At 49.2% G+C, this 23,914-nt stretch overlaps 1 protein-coding gene across 1 annotated transcript; it reads right to left on the bottom strand.

Moving 5' to 3' along the window:
- Positions 1 to 1,352: 1,352 nt before the first annotated feature.
- Positions 1,353 to 14,940, bottom strand: LOC141264378 (proto-oncogene Mas-like). Its single transcript, XM_073676669.1, has 2 exons — positions 14,809 to 14,940; positions 1,353 to 3,257 (listed from the first exon to the last, which is right to left on the bottom strand). Exon 2 carries the CDS (start codon positions 3,226 to 3,228, stop codon positions 2,224 to 2,226), a length of 1,005 nt encoding a protein of 334 aa, XP_073532770.1. The 5' UTR covers positions 3,229 to 3,257; positions 14,809 to 14,940; the 3' UTR covers positions 1,353 to 2,223.
- Between the last annotated feature and the right edge of the window lie 8,974 nt (positions 14,941 to 23,914).

Below are 23,914 nucleotides of genomic sequence, written 5' to 3'. Positions count from 1 at the left end.
CGCAAAAATGCTCGAGTCTCCCATAGACTAACATTGGGCTCGTTGCTCGGGTCGAGCACCCGAGTATCACGGCGAGCTCGGCCCGAGCTTCGAGCACCCGAGCATTTTAGTGCTCGCTCAACACTAATGGGTACATTATATTTTTATTTTTGGTGGATTTTTCTTATTTTTACAATTTTTTTTTTTTTTTCATTTTTAAAACTTTTTTTTGCTTTCGTTCTTTATCCCACTATGGGACTTTCACTTTTTTTATTCTGATCGCCTGTATAGCATAGGAATGGAGCACCATCCCTGTGCTGTACAGGCTGTCAGCGCTGCAGAGACAGAAGATACTTTGGTCATGCACTGCGCATGACAAAAATATCTTCCTGCTGTCTGGTGACCCGGATGTTGTCATGACGACAACGGGTCATCATGGTAACATCCGAGAAGCCGCGGCAGACATTGCTGGATGCCGGCAGGAGAGGTGAGTATCCCGATCACCTCCCCTTGCCACCACAATGCAGCGATCGACTTAAATCGCAGCATTGCGGGGGTTAATGTGCCGGGAGCGGTGCGGGACTGCTCCCAGCACATAGCACCGGGTGTCGGCTGTGACAATCATCTGACACCTGGCGGCAATCGCGCCCGCACAGCCTGCGTATCAGGGTCTTAAGTCCCAGGGTGCAGATACGTATTAGTACGTCTTGGGCTTTAAAGGGGTTAAACATAGTTCTGGTGCATTTAGATTGAGTCATCTTCCTCAGCCACCTCTCTTAGCAGCAATGTCTTGAAATAGCTTATCTTGCAATTTGTGCACTCTTGACGCCTACTCACATAGTCATACTCTTGACGCCCACTCACATTTCAGTCATTCTCAATCACCAGTCTCCTCACTGACTCTGGTGTTGCAGTCATTCTCACACACAGACATCAGATTCTTTCTTGGTAAAGGGATCTCTAGAAAATAATTGCTCGCGGGTTGTTCCCGTAATCTCTTGTGATCTTCAGGAGAGCCAGTCTGCAACTGTTAAACTCCTCTACATCACCACCACAGGGACAATCAATGATTACTTTGTTTCATTGAAATTATACATTTAGAGAGAAACCAAGATATAATATATATCCATCAAACACAATTTTATTTACATCAGGAAGGTATAGAACATACTCTTTTGCTCACAAAGGTAGTAAAAGCCATTGGCTACTCTGCTTTGAATAAGCTTCATAAGTAACAGCTACCCTTAGGGCTCCTGCAGACATCTGTGAAACTGGGTCCGAGCATGGACCACAATGCACGGAATGTCCACGAGCCTCCCAACCCGAACACAACAGCCTCATAGGCATATATGAGGCTGCAAAGTTCTGGCGCATATCCCATGGATAGTCCATGAATTGAGGCTCATGCTTGAACCAAGTTTCACGAACATCTGTAGGAGCCCTTAGTGGTTAGATGTTAATCATAGACTTGTTACCCTCATACATAGGCATTTGGATCTGTATTTTCTATAGGTATTTGTAAGCAAAACCAGGAGTGTTTATAAAATGCAAAAATGTTTCCATAATGCTTATAGAAAATTCTGACTACATACTGATGTGTGAGACTTAAAGGGAATCTGTTACTCGATTTTTGTTGCCCCGTCTCAGAGCAACATGATGTAAATGCAGAAACCATGATTCCAGTGATGTGTCACTTAATGAGATGTTTGGTACAGTTTTTATAAAACTACTGTGCCATCTGCTGCTGATCTAGCAATTCTCTGAATGCTGAGCTCTGTATAACCTCACCCACCCCACTGATTTCTATGTACACTGTGCATAGGCAGAAAGTTGCCGATCAGTGATGTGGGTGGGGTTATACAGAGATTATAAATATGGAGGAACTACATGGCAACAGGTTTACTAGTTCTCTAGTAATAAAACAGTGATTGTATATAATCTACAGTAAGTGAAAAATTGCTGGAATCAGAGCCTCTGCCTCTACATTTTGCTTCTCTCAGAGTAGGTGGCAAAAAACAGGTGACAGATTCCTTTTAGAGTGGAGAAATCCTAATATAGGTTATAAAATGTTTATGCATTGCATAAACACCAGTTGTGCCCACCAACACTTCTTAAAAGATTTGCAAAAGATTAGAAAAAAATGTTTTTTTTTCAGAAAGAATGACACTTTTGTTTTTGAGGTTGAACTCAAAACGTCACCTTTTAAGTCCCAGTCCTAGATTGTTACGCAGCACAGTACAATTCTCACAATGTACTTGCAAGGTTGGTTTGGTTTGAGGCTTTACTTGCTTTGTTACTGTCTGAGTCCTCGTGTTCATCCTCTTCTATTCTGAAGGCTCGTTGTAGGGCATCTTGGATGGAGTGACTCGTCTTCTGCTTCCATTTTTTCCCAACGATGAAGTAAATATATGGGTCAATAGTACAATTTAACACTATACAAAACACACTGGCAAAGTAAAGTCCGACGGTTTCAATATCAGATTTTAGCAGTTGAAAATACATTAAAAACCAGACAAAATTAATCGGGATTACAGAAATAATAAATATAAAAACTGCAACAATGATGATAATATAAAGCTTTTGTGGATACTGCTGCCTGAAGGTCCTTTTTATTTTAATGAGCAAGATGAAACTTGAAATGACCATGATTGGCAAACAGATAATTACGGATAGACCAAACGTCATGATCTGAACCGCTGTGCACTCTGTAGCTTGACTGAAAAAAGCCTCTGGCGTACATACTAAGTTGTCTATGAGACCCTCTGCACATCCAATAAGCCAAACTGATACACAGATGATAGTGGACAAGTTCTTAGGACGATGACACTGGTACCAGAAGGGAAATAGGACAGAGAGACATCTTTCCAGACTGATGGCTGTGAGGATAAACATTCCTGAATATTGCGCGCTGTCGCTAAATATTTCCAAAACTATGTAAAGGGATTCCTTCCCTTTAAAATATGGATCTGCACTTGATAAGGTATAAATAAACATTATTAGTACAATTATGCTGAATATTAGAAAGATGAAATCAGCCACTGACAGATTGATGATGTAAATAGTATACTTATTCCTCTTGATCTTGAAGCAAAGATACCAAAATACAATAATATTTCCTACTAAGCCAATGAGACAGAGACCTATAGCAAAGCCAGCAGCTATAGTGAAATGCATTTGTGCATTTTCTGGATAGTTACTATCAGTATTATTTTCATCTGTGACATGCAGAGTTAAAGTTGAGTTATCCATAATTTGATTGGTTGTCTCTTCTTGAAGACCTGTGTTCAGAGATATAAATGTATTACAAACAGACATAGTTTACCAGCTTTTAATTACCAGTTTAATTCAAAAGGAATTAAAGAGTGACCGCTGTTTTAATTTTTATTTCAGAAATCAATAGTGCACATGAAAATAAGAAACTTTATAATACATATTATCAGGGAAATCTGCTTCTTTCTCCTTCAGGACTGATAATTTATTCTCAATATTCTCAATTCAGCGAATACAAAATGTCCCATTACTGAGCTAGGAGATGACAGTTGGTGCTCATAAAGTTCTATGGAGAAGGGGAGGAGGAAATAGCAGGAAGGAAGCAGACACAGACATTCTACTGCAAGTTATCCTGAAATGAAAGTTACGTTTTAACTTCTTTGGAAATTGTTCTGATTCTTGTTTATTGCCATAATATTGTGTGTGTGAGGGGGAGGGATGCTTGTTGGAGAGGAGAGGCGATACACCCACCACGTAACCTATGTGTATTCATGGTTACAGACAGGGACATATATTTTTACAGTTTGTATACTTTTTAAAACTTTTTTTTAAATTCGATTTCAAACTTGAACCTGTGATCCTCTGAACACTTGTCTATACGCAGCAATACTACAGTATTGCAGTATATACTGTATTTTTCTGACCATAAGACACACTTTTTTCCCCCCAAAACTGGGAGGAAAATGGGGGGTGCGTCTTATGGTCCGAACTCAGAGCTTACCGGATAGTTACGGTGGTGGTGGAGCGGGATTGCAGGGCCCTCTATTACCTTCCTCCTTCAGGAACCTAGTGGCGGCAGAAGAGGCGAGATGCTGCGGGCCGGTGTATAGCTTGGGGCTGGTGAGCGGCTTGGCAGAGCGCGGTTTCCGGTGAGCACGGCCATCTTCCTGAAGCTCTGATCTACAGGAAAATGGCCACTCGAGCTGGTGCATGTGCAGACTGGTAGCTCTGGCGGCCATTTTCCTGTAGATCACAGCTTCAGGAAGATGGCTGCACACACCGGAAAGTCGCTCACCGGCCCCCGGCCCCCAGCCATCTCACCTCTTCTGCTGCAGCCGCAAGGTTCCTGAAGGAGGGAACGGAAGGCCCTGAGATCTTGGTCCACCACCACCGCTGGGGTACCGGCTTCCTGCTCCACCACCCCCCAGGTAAGATACCAATTCAGTCTATAAGACGGACTCCCCATCTTATAAAAAATAATTTTTTTCCTATATTCTACCCCAAAATTTGGGGTATGTGTTATGGTCCGGTGCGTCTTATACTCCGAAAAATATGGTAGGTAAAATAACAGACTACTATGAAGCCCAGTCTGTGATTAGGCTTCACAGCAGTAGCAAGATGGCAACCATGGGAGCATTCACTAGGCCCTTGGTTGTTATTCAACCCAACGAAAGTATTGAACGCTGCCTGAAACAGTGGCTTATATGCCGTTGTCAGAGACAGCGGAATTTAAGAGGTTTACAGAAGCAATCAGAGCTCACACTGGTCGCTGCTTTTAGAAGCCAATACCTGCTGTATAATACAGCTGCTGAGGTTGCCCTACAAGCGCATCTGATGAACGACATACAGATACATCCCAAGTCAGTAAAGGGTTAAAGAGGTATTCTCACCTTAGATATTTATAGTATGTCTATTGGATATACCATAGGTATCTGATTGATGTGGTTCTCACACTTATCTCTGCCCTGACTCTCTATCCGCTGTGTTGCAGTGGTGTGGCACATGATGTTAGTGGAGATGTCACAGAATTATTCGTCCCTAAACCAACCTTCCACATTGGCAGTAAAACATTACAAACTTTCACCTCTCCCAGATTAGTAGAAGATAATAAGACTAACATAGGAGGCGGGGAGAGAGTGTAAGGACAGCACTACAGTTTCCAACCTTTTATGTAGTTCTTCCAGTCACCCTCTGGCTGAAGAATCTGTGGTCAGATGTCACAAAGGTCCTTCTTCCCATATAACATTGGGAACTGCACAGATAATGAAGTACTGGCAGTATCAGTGAAGTTCCTGCTTTCTGTAGGCAGGTGGACTCTTGACTGAGTGGCTCACCAGGAATCTTCCTGGCCTGCTAGATTACCAGTCCAGGCCCGGTTACATTGTTTATTGTCTGGTTGTGTTTTCATTGGATGTAATCCATAATCATCAACATTAACAGAAATAAACACTTGAAATAGATCACTCTGTTTATAATAACTCTATAGAATATATGAGTTTCACTTTTTGTATTCAAGAATTGAAATAAATTAACTTTTTGATGATATTCTAATTTAGTGAGATGCACCTGTAGATAGATAGATAGATAGATAGATAGATAGATAGATAGATAGATAGATAGATAATACTGCACTACTATTAGGGTGCATTCAGACGTCAGTACAAATCGGTCAGACTGCAAAGCATGGACTGGTTCGGGTCTCAAGATCCAAGCGTGACAGCCTCATAGAAATGAGTGAAGCTGTCATGTTTAGGTTGGGAGACCCGCGGCAAGTCCATGCATTGTGGTCCGATCTCGGACCGATTTGTATAGAAGTCTAAATGCACTGTCTTTCAGGCAGAGCCAAATAGATTTCTATAGTTGGCAGATTAAAAGACTGCTGTTTGGCCTTAGGATGCCATAGAAATCGATCAGCACCCCAAGATCACATTGCGGGGGGCTGATGGAGTAATAGAGAAAGCTATAAATTGATCATTTAATGGGTTAAACAACTGGAATGCTATGATTGTGTGGCACCCCAGGGGTCTGGTTTCCACAGTAATGTAATGTTATGTCTGAGAGCAGGTGGGAGGTCCTTTGGTCAGGGATCCTGTGCATGCCACACCTCCTGCCCAGTCTTGGGAGGGGAAGAACTTCCCCTATATAAACCCGGGGCTGAAGCAGGGTTAGCAGTCAAGGAGAGTAGAGACAAGAAACAGCAGAAGCAATACTACTACGAGTCAGGGGCTGGCAGCTGCAGAGCTCGCCCTGACTGAGAAGCTTTCTTACCGGACCCGGCGTCCGAGGCTGTGGGGACTAACTCTTACCCAGCAGCAGAAGCCGACCGGCAGGGGATTTCAGGTCCTCAGGCCCAAAAACCCGAAGGCACGGTCACACGCGTGGGACCAGCACCGCCATCGTGGAGCGGAAGCCATTAGAAGGCCCCGAGTCACCGGCCATACGGATGAGCACCACACGGTACACTCAGGTACGTGGGCTACTTATATCCGCTTCTAGCAAGGTAGCCAGAAGAGTACAGTCAGTTTGGGAGGCCTACAACTCTGCCTGGCCAGGGGAGATCCCATCTGCTCAAGGACTGACCAGGCCCCGTTCACTAGCAAGTACTCCGGGAGGGTCTATCGTTGTTACCAGTAAAGACCCTGAATTACACCGCACCGTCTCTGAGTGGTTCCTGCTACCCCCATCATCCACATCTGCTGCCCTGAGGCCATACCCCTCCCGTTGGGGGTTATACCATCTACGCTGCACTATCCATCCACCGGCCTCAGCGGACTGTCTTGCAGCGGCAGCTCCATAGCTGCATTCAACGGGTGGCGTAGTCGTCCTACATCTACCGCTGTTACATCGCCGCTCAGTTTGACTCCCTGGGCACGGACCGGGTCACCGCCACGAGACTACAACCCTCAAGAGATCCGGCTCCGGGTAAGCTCCCGCGTGCGCAACGGAGCGCGACACAGGCCCAGGGGCGCGTCAACTTTGGCGTAGTCGGCAGGATTTCGTGCCCGCAACCACCGGGTACTGCGTGCCTGAAAAAGAGACTTTTCAAACTTACCTGTGGTGAAGATTCCCGCCATCCGGCGCCATCTTCAGCCTTCTTCCCGCCATCGGTGAAGTTTCCCGCCATCCGGCGCCATCTTCTGCCTTCTTCCCGCCATCCGTGGAGTTTTCCCGCCATTGGACGCCATCTTGAGGACGCCGCGCGGGAAGAAGAGGGGCGTGGACTCCGAAAGCGCGCGAGAACTGAAGCCCCGCCTCACGTCCGGACGTTGCGTAAGGTCCTGGAAGGAGCCCAGCAGACGCCGACGTCACAGGAGCGAGACGGAAGGTCCTCAACCCTGACGATCCACTGCGGAGCCGCGGCCTACGGAACAGGATCATCGCAAGGTAGGCCACGGTCCACTAGGGGGGAGGAAGATGTCGGATACGGAGAGCTTCACTGCCTCAACCCCCGCCAGCGCTACCGCTGCTGCAGTTATGCCCTTCACCATGCCCTATATCCCGGGAGCAGCTTGGCTACCCCAGTACTCAGGGGAGTCACATACCCTGCATGACTTTAGAGAAAAGCTGGATAGCCTCTTCCAGGTGTACCCCCTCACAGAAGAGCAAAAAGTGAGCATTCTGGTGGCCCAACTAACCGGGCAGCCAAAAGGGAAGTAAAATCCTGGCCACCTGGGAGGAAGACTGTCGCAGGGATACTAACCCGGCTGAAGGACACCTTTGATACCCGCACCTCAGCCGAGATTAAGCTTAGATTCTACGGGTGCAAGCAGCGAGCGCATGAGAGTATAAGGGACTATGCACTAAACCTACAAGAGGCCCTGAGGGCCATTAAGCAGACCGACCCTGATGGAGTGGGAAACGAGGACAGGCTGTTGACCGAACAGTTTATAGAGGGACTGTATTGTAATACCCACCGAACCCAGTTGCGGGCAATGGCCTTACAGGATCCCCATCTGGGCTTTGCACAGTTCAAGGACAGAGCCATCCGGGTGCTCCGAGAACCGGCACCGGGTGGTTTTGTGACCCACAAGCGCCCTGCTATCACTTACCACCAGGAGGCGGCGCCCTTGTCAGCAGGGCCTGTGGGAGCTGATGCGCAGGCTTTGGACAATGACCCGGCTCCAGACCTACACCATCAGGTCCAAGAGCTAGCTAAGAGCGTTGCTGCGCTAACCCGAACTGTGCAGTCTTTACAGGCTTCCACCCCAGGGAAGATCCAGCTGGCATCCGTACCGGAGGACATCCCGTGGCGTCGACCAAGGAGGACCCCACCGGCCAGAGGAAGACCCAGTGACCGATACAGCGAGGACGGACGACCCATCTGCCGCCGCTGCAATCAACCTGGACATATGGCAAGGTACTGTTCTTTAAACGGGCACAACCTGGGGTAGAGGGCCAACCCCCAGGAAAAAGATCACCAGGCCCATCGAACTGGCGCGACAAATATGTGGGAGGACGTCCAGTCTTGCCTGTGGTACTGGATGGCATTCCCATGAGTGCCCTACTGGACACCGGGTCACAGGTCACCACCATCCCGTACGTGCTCTTTAAGCAGTTCTGGAATGACTCGGATATTACCCGCTACCCTGACGACGACTTGAGTATCATCGCCAGCAATGGCCAGCCCGTGCCACAGATCGGATTTAAAGAGGTGACCATCAAAATCGGTAGAGTCGAACTGGCAGCACAGGGACTGATCATTGTAGATATTGACAAACATGAGAGTCACCCAAAAATAACTCTAGGAACTAATGTAATTGAAAATTGTCTTGCAGAGGTGATTTTCCTTTTACAGCAGGTTGCCAAGAACGCCAGCTCCGGCGAGCAGCGGGTGCTCCAGAAAGAGATCCGGGCACTGATGCGACGGCAACAGGTGGAACTCTCCGGCGGTGAGATTGGTAGCGTAAGAATGTGTGACCCTTTTCCTATTGCCATGCCCCCAAAAAGTGAAATGATGATTTGGTGCCGGGCAGCTATTGGTCTGAGAGGTAGAGATTACCAGGCAATGGTAGAACCAGTTTACTCGGACAGTAGGCCCACCATTTTGACAGCACGGGGGGTGGTTGATGTACGCCATGGGAGGGTGCCCGTTCGCATAATAAATATCGGGGAGAGGGAAGTGTACCTGCCCCGGTATGCCACGCTAGCCAAATTATATACCATTAACCAAAATTCTATACAATCTGTGGAACCCTTGCCTCCATCTTACCCGGAGGAAGGTAACGGCTCTAAGAAAAACATGGAGGACTGGTGTCAGCAACTACATCTGGGTACTGACTCCACTCCCGCACACCAGAAACAAGGAGTCTATCGGGTGGTTCAGGAGTACGAGAGAGTGTTCAGTAAACACCCGTTAGACTTCGGGCGAGTCAAGGGGGTAGAACACCACATCCCCACGGGAGACCATCCTCCTATAAAAGAGAGGTATCGACCCGTACCCCCTGCCCACTACCAACACGCCAAGGGGATGCTAAGAGACATGAAGGAGGCTGGGGTGATCAGGGATAGCTGTAGCCCCTGGGCAGCTCCACTAGTCTTAGTCCGAAAGAAAGACAACACCATGAGGATGTGTGTAGATTACCGGAAAATCAATCGTATCACACACAAGGATGCGTACCCCTTACCAATGATAGAGGAGTCATTGGCTGCTTTAAGATCTGCTAACTTCTTCTCTACCTTGGATCTCACTAGCGGGTACTGGCAGGTTCCTGTAGCAGAGGCGGACCGGGAGAAGACCGCATTCACCACCCCGATGGGACTTAGCGAGTTCACCTGCATGCCGTTCGGACTCTGCAACGCACCAGGAACCTTCCAACGACTAATGGAGTGTTGTCTGGGCCACAGAAACTTCGAGACGGTCCTGTTGTACCTGGACGATGTCATCGTATATTCCAAGACGTATGAGGACCACCTGAAACACCTGGCGGAAGTGTTCGAAGCTCTGGCAAGTTACGGCCTAAAGGTGAAACCCTCCAAGTGTCACCTCCTGAAACCAAAGGTGCAGTACCTGGGACACGTGGTGAGCGCTGACGGAGTGGCTCCCGACCCTGATAAGATCACCGCAATTAAGGAATGGCCAAGCCCCTCCAGCGTAAAAGAAGTGCGGCAGTTCCTCGGGTTGGTAGGCTACTACCGAAGGTTTATTCCCGGTTTCACCAAAAAGGCAGCACCTATGCAGGACCTCCTGATAGGCCAGTCCCGGAAGGCCAAGAACCAGAAGCCGCCCTTCAAATGGGAGGAGCTGGAAGAAGAGTCCTTCCGCCAGCTGAAGATGGCCCTCACGGGGGACGAAATCCTGGCGTACCCGGATTATAGCCAGCCCTTTATCCTCTACACCGACGCCAGTAACATCGGGCTAGGAGCCGTACTGTCCCAGATCCAGCAGGGGAAGGAACGAGTAATCGCCTACGCCAGCCGAAAACTGCGACCCACCGAAAGGAACCCCGAGAATTACAGCTCATTTAAGTTAGAGTTCCTGGCCGTAGTATGGGCAGTCACCGAGCGCTTTAAGCATTACCTCGCTTCTTCCCGGTTCACCGTGTACACGGATAACAACCCGTTGACACACCTGGACACGGCAAGACTCGGTGCCCTGGAGCAGAGGTGGATGGCCCGTCTGTCCAACTACGAGTTCACAATCAAATACCGGGCAGGGCGCTCCAATACCAACGCGGACGCCCTGTCCAGGATGCCCAACCTGCCGGACGGAGGAGAAGATCCGGAGGGACTGGAAGAAGTTGAACTCCCTGCGTTCCACCGTCGTGGGACTATCCAGTATTCCCACCTGGTAAGGAGTAAGCAGGCTGCTACGTTGAACCCCTTACCCCACTACAACTGGGCGGAAACGCAAGACAGCGACCCTGCCGTCCGACTGGTGAAGGAGATGCTGACTCGGCCGGAGGCTCGCCTTGAACCAGACGCTCCGGAGGAAGCCAAACAACTATGGGCAGAGAAGAGTCGACTGTTCCTTTACAAAGGGAAATTGTGCCGCAGAATGGTTAACTCCCGGACGCATGAATTACTCTGGCAAGTAGTGGTGCCACGAAGAGACGCAGCCATGGTGATGGAGGCATACCACGACGGAGCTGGACACTTCGGGTGGAAGAAGCTGGAGTTCCTGCTGCGCGAGCGGTTCCACTGGGTAGGCATGAGGGGAACCATCGAGAAGTGGTGCAGAGACTGTGGCCCGTGCAACCTGAGAAGGAAGGACCGTGCCAGCCAGAAGACTCCCCTGCAGTCCATCGTCACCCGGCAACCGTTGGAACTGGTAGCCTTGGATCATGTAAAACTGACCCCAAGCAGAAGTGGCTACGTCTACGCGTTAACCATCGTGGATCATTACTCCCGGTTTCTGGTTGTCGTCCCCGTCAAGGACTTAACGGCTCAAACAGCAGCTAGAGCCTTCCAGCAGCACTTTTGCCGTCCACACGGGTACCCGGACCAAGTGCTGACGGACCAGGGACCTGCCTTTGAAGCGGAGGTCTTCCAGGAATTCTGCAATCTGTATGGCTGCCGGAAGATAAGGACGACACCCTACCATCCGCAAACTAATGGACTTTGTGAGAAAATGAACCAGGTGGTAATGGATCTTCTAAAGACGTTGCCCCTGGAAGAACGCAGTCTGTGGCCTGAGAAGTTGCCCGATCTGGTGGACCTATACAACCACATCCCGGTAGGTTCCACCAACTGTACCCCGGCTTACCTAATGAGGGCAAGACCTGGTAAGTTACCTGTTGACCTGGAAATGGGAGTCCTGACACCCGAGGACACTTCACCAGAAACAGACTGGGACACAGAGAGGCAGCAGCAGTACCGGAGAGTACAGGAGAGCGTGGAGCGAAGTCTCTGTCAGGCTAGGGAAAGACAAGAGAAAACTTACAACCAGTATGCTCCCGCTGTTCCCCTGGTACCCGGAGAGCAGGTCTTGAAGAGGAAGAGACGGCTCCACAAGTTGGATGACCAGTGGGAGAAGGACCCGTACACCGTACTGCCCTCAAGCCACGAGAACCCGAAGGTTTGTACCATCAGTAAAGACGGAGGGGAAACCACAGCCATTGTATCCCGGGACCACCTGAAGAAGTGTCCCGAACAACTGAGGAACCCTGAAGAGGAACAAGAAGACCATCGACCCGTAGAGGAAAGGGAAGATATGGTTAGTACTGTGCTCGGGGACTTCCCTCGGTCTTGGACTCAAGTCAATGGTGCAGTTGTGGTACCCGTACTCACCTTCCTCCAATCAGCATCCCAAGCACCTACGGAGCAACAGGTAGAGCTGGAAGAACAGCCGGTCCAGGAGGCAGAAGACTCCACACAAGCAGAACAGCAGGATCAACCCTCTGCTTATAGTGAGCCTGCCGTACCCCTAGTGAGACAAAGAGCCGGTAGACAGCTGCCCAGTTTACCCTTGACAGCTCCTACACCCTGTAGTTCAGGGCCAGACAGTCAGCTCCGTAGGTCCACTAGGGCCACTAGAGGCCAGTTACCCGCACGCTGGAGGATTTGAAGTGTATAAATTGTTTTATTTATGTTTATCTGTGTATTGTTGCTTGTGTATAATTTTGTGTTTCCAGTTATTTTTAGGAGTCCTTGGTGGATTTACCGGGAATCCTTGTACATAGTTGGAGCGTAACCCAGGATGGACTAGAGACTGTTAAGGACTCGGGGTAGGACAGACCCCTACCTGGTTACGTCTCCCTGTTTTGGTGAAATGGACACCTTGCTTTCTTCAAAGACTGCACCCGGTTACGGACATGCCGTGACCACCTTTATGTGTTTCTTATTGTATTGTTATTGTTATATCTTGTTATGTTTTTCTAAAATGTGTTTAGTCCCGGAGTACTAAATTTTACTAGGGGGGAATGTGGCACCCCAGGGGTCTGGTTTCCACAGTAATGTAATGTTATGTCTGAGAGCAGGTGGGAGGTCCTTTGGTCAGGGATCCTGTGCATGCCACACCTCCTGCCCAGTCTTGGGAGGGGAAGAACTTCCCCTATATAAACCCGGGGCTGAAGCAGGGTTAGCAGTCAAGGAGAGTAGAGACAAGAAACAGCAGAAGCAATACTACTACGAGTCAGGGGCTGGCAGCTGCAGAGCTCGCCCTGACTGAGAAGCTTTCTTACCGGACCCGGCGTCCGAGGCTGTGGGGACTAACTCTTACCCAGCAGCAGAAGCCGACCGGCAGGGGATTTCAGGTCCTCAGGCCCAGAAACCCGAAGGCACGGTCACACGCGTGGGACCAGCACCGCCATCGTGGAGCGGAAGCCATTAGAAGGCCCCGAGTCACCGGCCATACGGGTGAGCACCACACGGTACACTCAGGGACGTGGGCTACTTATATCCGCTTCTAGCAAGGTAGCCAGAAGAGTACAGTCAGTTTGGGAGGCCTACAACTCCGCCTGGCCAGGGGAGATCCCATCTGCTCAAGGACTGACCAGGCCCCGTTCACTAGCAAGTACTCCGGGAGGGTCTATCGTTGTTACCAGTAAAGACCCTGAATTACACCGCACCGTCTCTGAGTGGTTCCTGCTACCCCCATCATCCACATCTGCTGCCCTGAGGCCATACCCCTCCCGTTGGGGGTTATACCATCTACGCTGCACCATCCATCCACCGGCCTCAGCGGACTGTCTTGCAGCGGCAGCTCCATAGCTGCATTCAACGGGTGGCGTAGTCGTCCTACATCTACCGCTGTTACATCGCCGCTCAGTTTGACTCCCTGGGCACGGACCGGGTCACCGCCACGAGACTACAACCCTCAAGAGATCCGGCTCCGGGTAAGCTCCCGCGTGCGCAACGCAGCGCGACACAGGCCCAGGGGCGCGTCAATTGCATTGGCACAACTGAGCTATAGCAATCAAGTTGATGCACAGTTATGGCATGGTGCCATAACTAAATTCATTCCATGACATGTTGCTTTAAGAGGTTAAAAGGTGATGGAAAGTGCACATACCTTTTAAACTAATTTTTTTGGGTAAATTAAGCACAATTGATATAGAAATCTTAAGATGGAAAAGGAAATTATTTGAGAAGGAAATGGTTGTTTTCCCCTCCCTTTTACTTTTTGGTTAAAAAAAAAGTTAAAATTGACTGAAAACAATCTAGTGTAAATGGCAGCAAGGTCAATTTGCAGAACAGTACATTGAAATTTCATTATCTACAATCTCTTCCACAGTGCTGACAGTAGTACAAGGTATAAATAAATTTATCTAAGGAATCTATCTAGCAAAGTGTTTAGTAAATACACAGCTCACTCAGAGCATCAAGAAAAAGTCCTGACCTCATATCAGTTGATCCTGACTCCCACCCTCCCCCATCAACCCTACCTTTTCCCTCGCTAACCAAAGAAATAAAAGTAGGACTAAAATACTACGTTTACATGCAGAAATATACGCCTCCTAAGCACACATTTTTTAGCATTCTTAAGCATTGTTGAGACTTTTTTAAATGTTTTTTCTTGGCATTATTAAAGTGTTTTGGAGAAACCTAAAAAATGGCAGTAAAATAAACATACCAAGAACATACAAATTTTTATAAAAAAAAAAAAAAGAACACAAACTAAAATCTATATTAGGGAGTGCATTTTATATTTTAATATAGACTTCACATTATCAACTGGCAAAATGCTGTGAAAAGCATCATGTAAATGCCATTAAAAAAATTGCCATTTTTCAGAAAACCGCAGTGTGAAACAAGCCTTAAAAAGTTTAAAAATGCAGACCCATGAAAACTAATCAAAAGACTATAATACAATATGCACACATACTTATTACATATGAAATGCATACCCACTACAAAAACATTAGAATACAATAGAACATAAAAAAGGAGAGGGAAACTAACCTGTAAAGTCTTGCTTTACTCCAGACAGGGATAGCTTTGCTAAACAATCTACAGTATTCTAGGGCTCTGAGTACAAAGAAAGTATTTTCCTCAGCAGCTCTAAACGCAGCACTTAATATCTGCTTCTACGACGTACAGTAGGTGGAGTAATCTCACAAAATATAAATAATGTGGGGAGTTCCAATATTTAGAAACCAGCATACCAGTTGTATGAGACTTGCTAGGGATCAACAAGAAGAAGGATGACACTTAATGAAGTCATGAAACTTTCAAGATTTTATTGGATTATAGTTGCTGTGAACTTTTTTTGCAATACAAGCATCAAAATATTTTGCGGCAAAAGGATAACTTTAAAAAATGTTTCTAGAATTTAAGCTGTAGGAAATAACTTAGTGTAAAATATTCACTTAGTTCCTTTATAAATACATTTCTAATAAATTAAATTAACTTTAAAACTGTTTCAAGGGTTACATTTTCAACCTACACTCGTATTTATCAATTAAAACTGGTCATACACATAAAACTGTGAGCTGAATGATCAGCTATCTCTCTCGACTTCCCCATTCACACTGAGCATTCCTGTGTTGTCCATTGAAGATTGAATTTTAACCGCCAATCGTTATCTTTCCCAACATAACCTGTCGGGGGAAAAGTGAAATCCTCCCATAAATGATTTGCCGATCCTGACGAAATTGTTGGGTTGGCCTAATTATATTTAATAATGTATAGAGGTATAGATCCACACATTTTACATATATATATACAGTACAGACCAAAAGTTTGGACACACCTTCTCATTTAAAGATTTTTCTGTATTTTCATGACTATGAAAATTGTACATTCACACTGAAGACATCAAAACTATGAATTAACACTTGTGGAATTATATACTTAACAAAAAAGTGTGAAACAACTGAAAATATGTCTTATATTCTAGGTTCTTCAAAGTAGCCACCTTTTGCTTTGATGACTGCTTTGCACACTCTTGGCATTCTCTTGATGAGCTTCAAGAGGTAGTCACCGGAAATTGTTTTCACTTCACAGGTGTGCCCTGTCAGGTTTAAGAAGTGGGATTTCTTGCCTTATAAATGGGGTTGGGACCATCAGTTGTGTTGTGCAGAAGTCTGGTGGATACACAACTGATAGTCCTACTGAATAGACTGTTAGAATTTGTATCATGGCAAGGAAAAAGCAGCTAAGTAAAGAAAAACGAGTGGCCATCATTACTTTAAGAAATGAAGGTCTGTCAGTGTAAAAAATTGGGCAAACTTTGAAATTGTCCCCAAGGGCAGTTGCAAAAACCATCAAGCACTACAAAGAAACTGGCTCACATGAGGACCGCCCCAGGAAAGGAAGACCAAGAGTCACCTCTGCTTCTGAGGATAAGTTTATCCGAGTCACCAGCCTCAGAAATCGCAGGTTAACAGCAGCTCAGATTAGAGACCAGGTCAATGCCACACAGAGTTCTAGCAGCAGACACATCTCTTCAACAACTGTTAAGAGGAGACTTTGTGCAGCAGGCCTTCATGGTAAAATAGCTGCTAGGAAACCACTGCTAAGGACAGGTAACAAGCAGAAGAGACTTGTTTGGGCTAAAGAACACAAGGAATGGACATTAGACCAGTGGAAATCTGTGCTTTGGTCTGATGAGTCCAAATTTTAGATCTTTGGTTCCAACCACCGTGGCTTTGTGCGATGCAGAAAAGGTGAACGGATGGACTCTACATGCCTGGTTCCCACCGTGAAGCATGGAGGAGGAGGTATGATGGTGTGGGGGTGCTTTGCTGGTGACACTGTTGGGGATTTATTCAAAATTGAAGGCATACTGAACCAGCATTGGCTACCACAGCATCTTGCAGCGGCATGCTATTCCATCCGGTTTGCGTTTAGTTGGACCATCATTTATTTTTCAACAGGACAATGACCCCAAACACACCTCCAGGCTGTGTAAGGGCTATTTGACCAAGAGGGAGAGTGATGGGGTGCTACGCCAGATGACCTGGCCTCCACAGTCACCAGACCTGAACCCAATCAAGATGGTTTGGGGTGAGCTGGACCGCAGAGTGAAGGCAAAAGGGCCAACAAGTGCTAATCACCTCTGGGAACTCCTTCAAGATTGTTGGAAGACCATTTCCGGTGACTACCTCTTGAAGCTCATCAAGAGAATGCCAAGAGTGTGCAAAGCAGTCATCAAAGCAAAAGGTGGCTACTTTGAAGAACCTAGAATAAAAGACGTATTTTCAGTTGTTTCACACTTTTTTGTTAAGTATATAATTCCACATGTGTTAATTCATAGTTTTGATGCCTTCAGTGTGAATGTACAATTTTCATAGTCATGAAAATACAGAAAAATCTTTAAATGAGAAGGTGTGTCCAAACTTTTGGTCTGTACTGTATATATATACATATACGCAGTGTGTATATATATCGTAATAAATATGCCGTAATCTTCATTAGAAAAGAGGATGGTGAAAGATATATACGTGTACATATACTATAATACTGTATATTGTTGTCATGATTCTGCTAGAAGCAAGACGGCCCACAGCAAGACTGAAGGGGAGTTCTGTCACTAGGCAAAGTTTAAAGGGGGCACCCCTGACACTTGTCCTGTGTAACCCTAAGCTCCATGGCATCCCTAGGCAGGTTCTTTCACCCTGTGCGGTGATCACGTTCCTATCCCAGTCTTACCCTGAGACTGACCCTGACTAGTGCGTAGGGCGTCAGGAACGCTAGTCCTGCTCTAAAATAAAGACACACGGGGAAACCGACAAGTATAAAAGAAACAGCAATCACACAACGTGCTCCCAGACAACAAAAAAAAGGGAAGTAAAAGGTGAGACAAACCAAATAAGAAATAAGGTAAACAAGCAAACTTCCAAACAGATATCTCCAGAGACGACTCCTAGGCAACCTTTATTCACACAGCTCATACCTTCAGCTCCAAACCAGGCTATAGCAAGCTAGCACTGGCAAATACTCAAGCTAAGAGGTGAGTATTTATACCAGATGGGAGTGAAGAAATCAGAACAGCTGCGATAACTCAGGATGGAGAGCTCTAGGAGACAAATGACACGCCCCCTGGGCCAGTGCTGTAGGGGATACCCGGAGCCGGATCTCGATGGGGGTAGTAGTCCTTGTGGCGGTGACCCGGTCCGTGCCCAGGGTGTCAAACTAAGTGGCAGTCTATGGCAGCAGATGTTAACTTGATTGTCGACTACGCCACCCGTTGAGTGCGGCTTTGAAGCCGCCGCTGCAGAGCAGTCCACTGAGGCCGGTGGTATATGTGCAGCAGTGATGGTATAACCCCCAACGGGAGGGGTATGGCCTCAGGGCAGCAGGTGTAGATGATGGGGGTTGTAATGATGCAGAAAGAAGATTCAGAGTCAGGAGATGCAGTTCAGGGTTTTTACTTACTGGTGTTCTCTTGGTCACTCTGGCCTTGAGTGACCACCCGAGCCGTGCTGCGTTCACCAGGTCCTGGACTCGGCCAACCCCCAGGCAATTCCGGAGCGTGGTCCTGAGCTCCTTTCTGACTCTCCCTTCCTCTGGCCGTTCCCACCAGGGTTCCACTTTTGGCCGGCTCCCTCGGGTCTCCTGGTGGTCAAGCCTCCTCTGGGCTCCCTGACCCTATGCTCGGTGTGCCTTTCTAGTGGATTTGGTGAGGGTCGTGGCAGATCCTGACCACGACCTCCGGTTTCTGGCTAAGGTTGGTTTTGGCCTCTGCCAGCTTGGGATCCGGTACCCTTGTCCGCCAACCCTTCAACCTTTTGTCTTTATTCTGGGATCTTGGGGTTCCCTTCTTGTCTCCTCTCTGGGTCCTTCTTTTCTCCTCTCTCCCTCTGCAGGCTCTGCTCTGGAGCTGGGCCCAGCCGGAGCCACAGCTCCCTGTCAGCCCTCCTGGCTGAGCTCCTCTGCTCTGCTCCTCAGGCTAAACTCTGACTGAACTCTGTTCTAAGATGGTGCCCACCTTATATACTCCCTCTATGTGTGAGCTCAGGTGACCAGCACCCAATGAGCTCCTATCTTTACCCAGACTACTCCCCCTATCTGCCCCTACACTACTGGGATGTTCCACCCCCCTCCCACTCCAGCCAGGGACAGACGCTGTCGTACCTGCACATAAACTGGTGGGAGTACCGTCGTTCTGTCCCCCGGAAATGGGATGTATGTAGTGCATGCAGCCTACTAGCTCAGTTCCACACTCCATCCTTACCCGGGAGTGGAATACCACACCTCTGGCGTGAGGTGCAATACCCCTGTAGCAGCCGAATCCTCAGGGTGCTACATTCCCCCCTGGTAAATCACAGCACGTCCTCGGGCTGTAAAAGAATAAACATCCAAAAACATACAATTTTTTTCAAAACATCATAAACATATAAAACATTATAAACATTATCCTTCAATCATCCCTTTATTGGAGGTACTTCTTACTTATAATGTTACCAGCATCAAGTGTTACGGACACATCATATAATAATATTAACTCTTTCAGCATAATAAAACTTTTCCTATAAAACATTTTTGACCTCTGGCCACTTGTGCAAATTGTGACCAGGGAAGTGCCACAGTCTCTTCAAGAAAAACACAGCTTTCCTATAAAACCAGTAGGGGGCGCCTTAGAAAGCGCAACTATATACAAGGGGAGGTATGGCCGCTCTCAGTCCTCGGCCAGTGGGGAAAAGGGATGGCTGCTCACAGTCCTCAGCCTGTGGGGAGATGGGACACACTGGAACAGTTCACACTTGTCCCAACGGGGAACATATTTAAATTAGCAGCATGGCAGATACCCTTACGGGTAACTATTTTACAGTTTCAGTTCACCTCTTAATGGTGACGATGCCCTCCTGCTCCTTCCTGAGGGTAGGCTTCAGACCCGTCCGGGTCCTCTTGACCTTCCTCACACCGCAACTCCTCTTCCGTCAGGCGATGTACATGAAGTGCATAGGGTCCTTTGGCACACTGGTGCCGGGTAAAGGTGACCTCATCACCCAGGTAAAGGTCACGACCTCTGTGTCCCTCCGGTAGGTGGGACTCGACATCTCTTCTGGTCACAAAGACGTCGCCGGGGGTGTGATGATCTCGAATGAAGCCCCAACCGTGCTGCAACTGGAATTTAATTACAGTCCCGGTGGCACGGGGACCGTGGGCTGCACGGGGGTTCCTCCTGGTCCGGCTCTTCTGTTCTGCACTTTTTATTTGCAGCCGCTGCTCGCGGACCCGCCTCTCTCTTCTTTCTCGGTCAAAGGCTTCCAACTGCTGGCGGCAGCACTCTGCACGCTCCGCTGCAGCCGCCCGGGTTTCTTGAGTGAACCCGATGAGGTCTCCTCCTGCGGGGTCCCACTCAAACTGCGCCTCCTCTAACGAGAGCGGGGTCATCTTGACGGGCGCCGGAACCGGGATTAGGGGCTCATCCAGGGGTCTTTCTTTCCGGAGTCGGGGATGGTGGAACTCCGGTGGCCACACAAAGGGCTGCCCATCCGGGCATGTGTGCTGGGCAAATAGGTCTTCACCCAGGTGTGGCGCTGTGGACGTTGAGGGCGCTGTTGTGGTGGCGGCGCCCGGGTTCACCAGGCCTTGCGACCAGGCTTGGGGCACCCTGAATGTAAAGGGCACCGTGAAGACGGCGGCGCCCGGGGTTACTTGGCCCAGCGACCAGGCCGGTGGCTCAGTGGAGGTAGAGGGCGCTGTTGGTACTGCGGTGCCCGGGGGTACTCGGCCTTGCGACCAGGCCGGTGGCGTCTCCTGCTTGGCCGCGCTCAGGATTGAGGCGCGTGACATCACAGGGGGCGTGGTCGCGGCTCCTGCCGCTTGAGGCCTAGCTTGGAGCGGTGACGATGCAGCAACGTGAGTGGTGAGTGGGGTCTCGGGCTCTGCGACGGGGAGTTGGGGCAGGCTTGCGACCATCGGGCACGGGATGTTGTCGTCCCCATTACCTGCTCCCTTTTCTTCAACTCCCTCCGCGGCATCGTCTCCGGCCGTCGTCCCTCCTGCACCGTCCTCAGAGGCGGACATGCTCCTTGTTGTGGGTGGCGTGCTTCGCTGGCGGGTTCCAGCCTGCTGGGCCATCTCTCTGCTCCATGCGGCCAGTACGTCCCGCTGCACTCGGGCCATCCTCTGAGCCAAGCCCTCCAGTGCGGTCCGTGCATGCTCCCGATCTCTGGGGAGCTGCGCCAGGATCTCCACCAGGCCTTCTGGGGTTGTCGCTTGCAACAGGCTCCTGACCACTGGGTCGGTGCTGCCTGCCTCTCCCTCCATCTCCGGGTACGGCTCCTCCAGACTCCTCCAGGCTGCACCCATCTTCTCTGTTTTGTTCTGTATACGTCCATACTGAGGGCGGTCCCGGGGCAACTTGGTGATTGTCAGTTCCAGGGGCAGACCCCCCACGCTGATGGACATCTCAATCATTGCAGTCTCTGCTGGTGGGGGCGGTCTTCGTTTTTGGCGCCACTCTTGGTCCTGGCCCACGATGGGAGGTCGTCTCTTACCACCCTCTGGCACGCCCATAATGGCGTCCGCTCTGCCAGGGCGGGAAACTGTCCAAGATGGCGGGAATCGCCTCCCAGTGGCGGGAAACTCTGTGGATGGCGGGAAAAAGCTGCAGATGGCGGGCAACCCGCGGGAACCGATCCGAGATGGCGTCCGATGGCGGGGACCCTCCGGAACCGGCGGGAGACTTCTTTTTGAGGTAAATGTGAACTTTTCTTCAGGCACGCAATACCCGGTGGTTGCGGGCACGAAATCCTGCCGACTACGCCAAAAGTTGACACGCCCCCTGGGCCAGTGCTGTAGGGGATACCCGGAGCCGGATCTCGATGGGGGTAGTAGTCCTTGTGGCGGTGACCCGGTCCGTGCCCAGGGTGTCAAACTAAGTGGCAGTCTATGGCAGCAGATGTTAACTTGATTGTCGACTACGCCACCCGTTGAGTGCGGCTTTGAAGCCGCCGCTGCAGAGCAGTCCACTGAGGCCGGTGGTATATGTGCAGCAGTGATGGTATAACCCCCAACGGGAGGGGTATGGCCTCAGGGCAGCAGGTGTAGATGATGGGGGTTGTAATGATGCAGAAAGAAGATTCAGAGTCAGGAGATGCAGTTCAGGGTTTTTACTTACTGGTGTTCTCTTGGTCACTCTGGCCTTGAGTGACCACCCGAGCCGTGCTGCGTTCACCAGGTCCTGGACTCGGCCAACCCCCAGGCAATTCCGGAGCGTGGTCCTGAGCTCCTTTCTGACTCTCCCTTCCTCTGGCCGTTCCCACCAGGGTTCCACTTTTGGCCGGCTCCCTCGGGTCTCTTGGTGGTCAAGCCTCCTCTGGGCTCCCTGACCCTATGCTCGGTGTGCCTTTCTAGTGGATTTGGTGAGGGTCGTGGCAGATCCTGACCACGACCTCCGGTTTCTGGCTAAGGTTGGTTTTGGCCTCTGCCAGCTTGGGATCCGGTACCCTTGTCCGCCAACCCTTCACCCTTTTGTCTTTATTCTGGGATCTTGGGGTTCCCTTCTTGTCTCCTCTCTGGGTCCTTCTTTTCTCCTCTCTCCCTCTGCAGGCTCTGCTCTGGAGCTGGGCCCAGCCGGAGCCACAGCTCCCTGTCAGCCCTCCTGGCTGAGCTCCTCTGCTCTGCTCCTCAGGCTAAACTCTGACTGAACTCTGTTCTAAGATGGTGCCCACCTTATATACTCCCTCTATGTGTGAGCTCAGGTGACCAGCACCCAATGAGCTCCTATCTTTACCCAGACTACTCCCCCTATCTGCCCCTACACTACTGGGATGTTCCACCCCCCTCCCACTCCAGCCAGGGACAGACGCTGTCGTACCTGCACATAAACTGGTGGGAGTACCGTCGTTTTGTCCCCCGGAAATGGGATGTATGTAGTGCATGCAGCCTACTAGCTCAGTTCCACACTCCATCCTTACCCGGGAGTGGAATACCACACCTCTGGCGTGAGGTGCAATACCCCTGTAGCAGCCGAATCCTCAGGGTGCTACACAAACAGAACTGTTCAACCATTGCAAGAACACAGCAAGGAAAATCTGCACAGCCATCAGGAAGGCAAAGCAGATCCAACCAGTGCAGATGCATGTGTAGCCAGACGTCATGATCTTCTGACCCCTCTCTATCGCAGTACCCCCGTGACAATAATATACGTACATACAGTTGAAACCAGAAGTTTAGTTACACTATATAAAAAGACACATATGCATGTTTTTCTCAATATCTGACATGAAATCAGAATAAACCTTTCCCGTTTTAGGTCAATTAGGATTACCATAATTTTTAATATTTGCCAAATGCCAGAATAATGAGAGAGAGAATGTTTTAAGGCATTTTTATTACTTGCTGCAAAGTCAAAAGTTTACATACACTAAGATTACTATGCCTTTAAACAATTTTGGACTGTCACCATCCTCTTTCTGATGGGTATTTATACATAAATATATATATATACTGCTCTTTCACAGCTGTCCACAACTCACAAGCAGTGCGAGGTTTATCACCTAAGCTTATGAGTTTCAGCACAGCCTGTTGCCGCTTGGCGGAGGCAGTACTGCAATGCTTCCAGCTTGTAACTGATGTGGTGATATCTGAGATGGAGGCTGAACATGAGTAGGAGGAGGAGGAGGAGGATGCGCAGGAGCTGTACACTGTGGGGGCAACTCTGACTGACATAGGGCCCGCAATCCTCGGTGTGGGGAGGATGTGTTCCATCCCAAGGTCCGACTGGGTCCCGGATTCCACTATGTTTACCCAGTGTGCCGTCAGAGAGATGTACCGTCCCTGGCCACAAGCACTTGTCCACGTGTCCGTTGTCAGGTGGACTCTCCCAGTAACTGCGTTGTTGAGGGCATGGCAGATGCTTTGGGACACGTGCTTGTGTAGTGCGGGGATGGCACACTGGGCAAAATAGTGTCGGCTGGGGACCGAGTACCGAGGGACGGCCACCGCCATAAGATTGCGGAAGGATTCCGTCTCCACCAGCCTAAAAGGCAGCATTTCCAATGCAAGCAGTCGTGAAATGTGCGATTTTAGGACTGTGGCCTGTGGGGCGTTAGCTGCGAATTTCCGCTTTCGTTCAAAGGTCTGGGATATGGACAATTGAACGCTGCGGTGG

This window comes from Phyllobates terribilis, unplaced genomic scaffold (assembly GCF_046119375.1).
Source record: "Phyllobates terribilis strain yellow unplaced genomic scaffold, ASM4611937v1 Scaffold_4__5_contigs__length_816908805, whole genome shotgun sequence".
In the NCBI taxonomy this organism is placed as follows: Eukaryota; Metazoa; Chordata; class Amphibia; order Anura; family Dendrobatidae; genus Phyllobates; species Phyllobates terribilis.
This window is presented reverse-complemented; position numbering and strand designations above follow the sequence as displayed.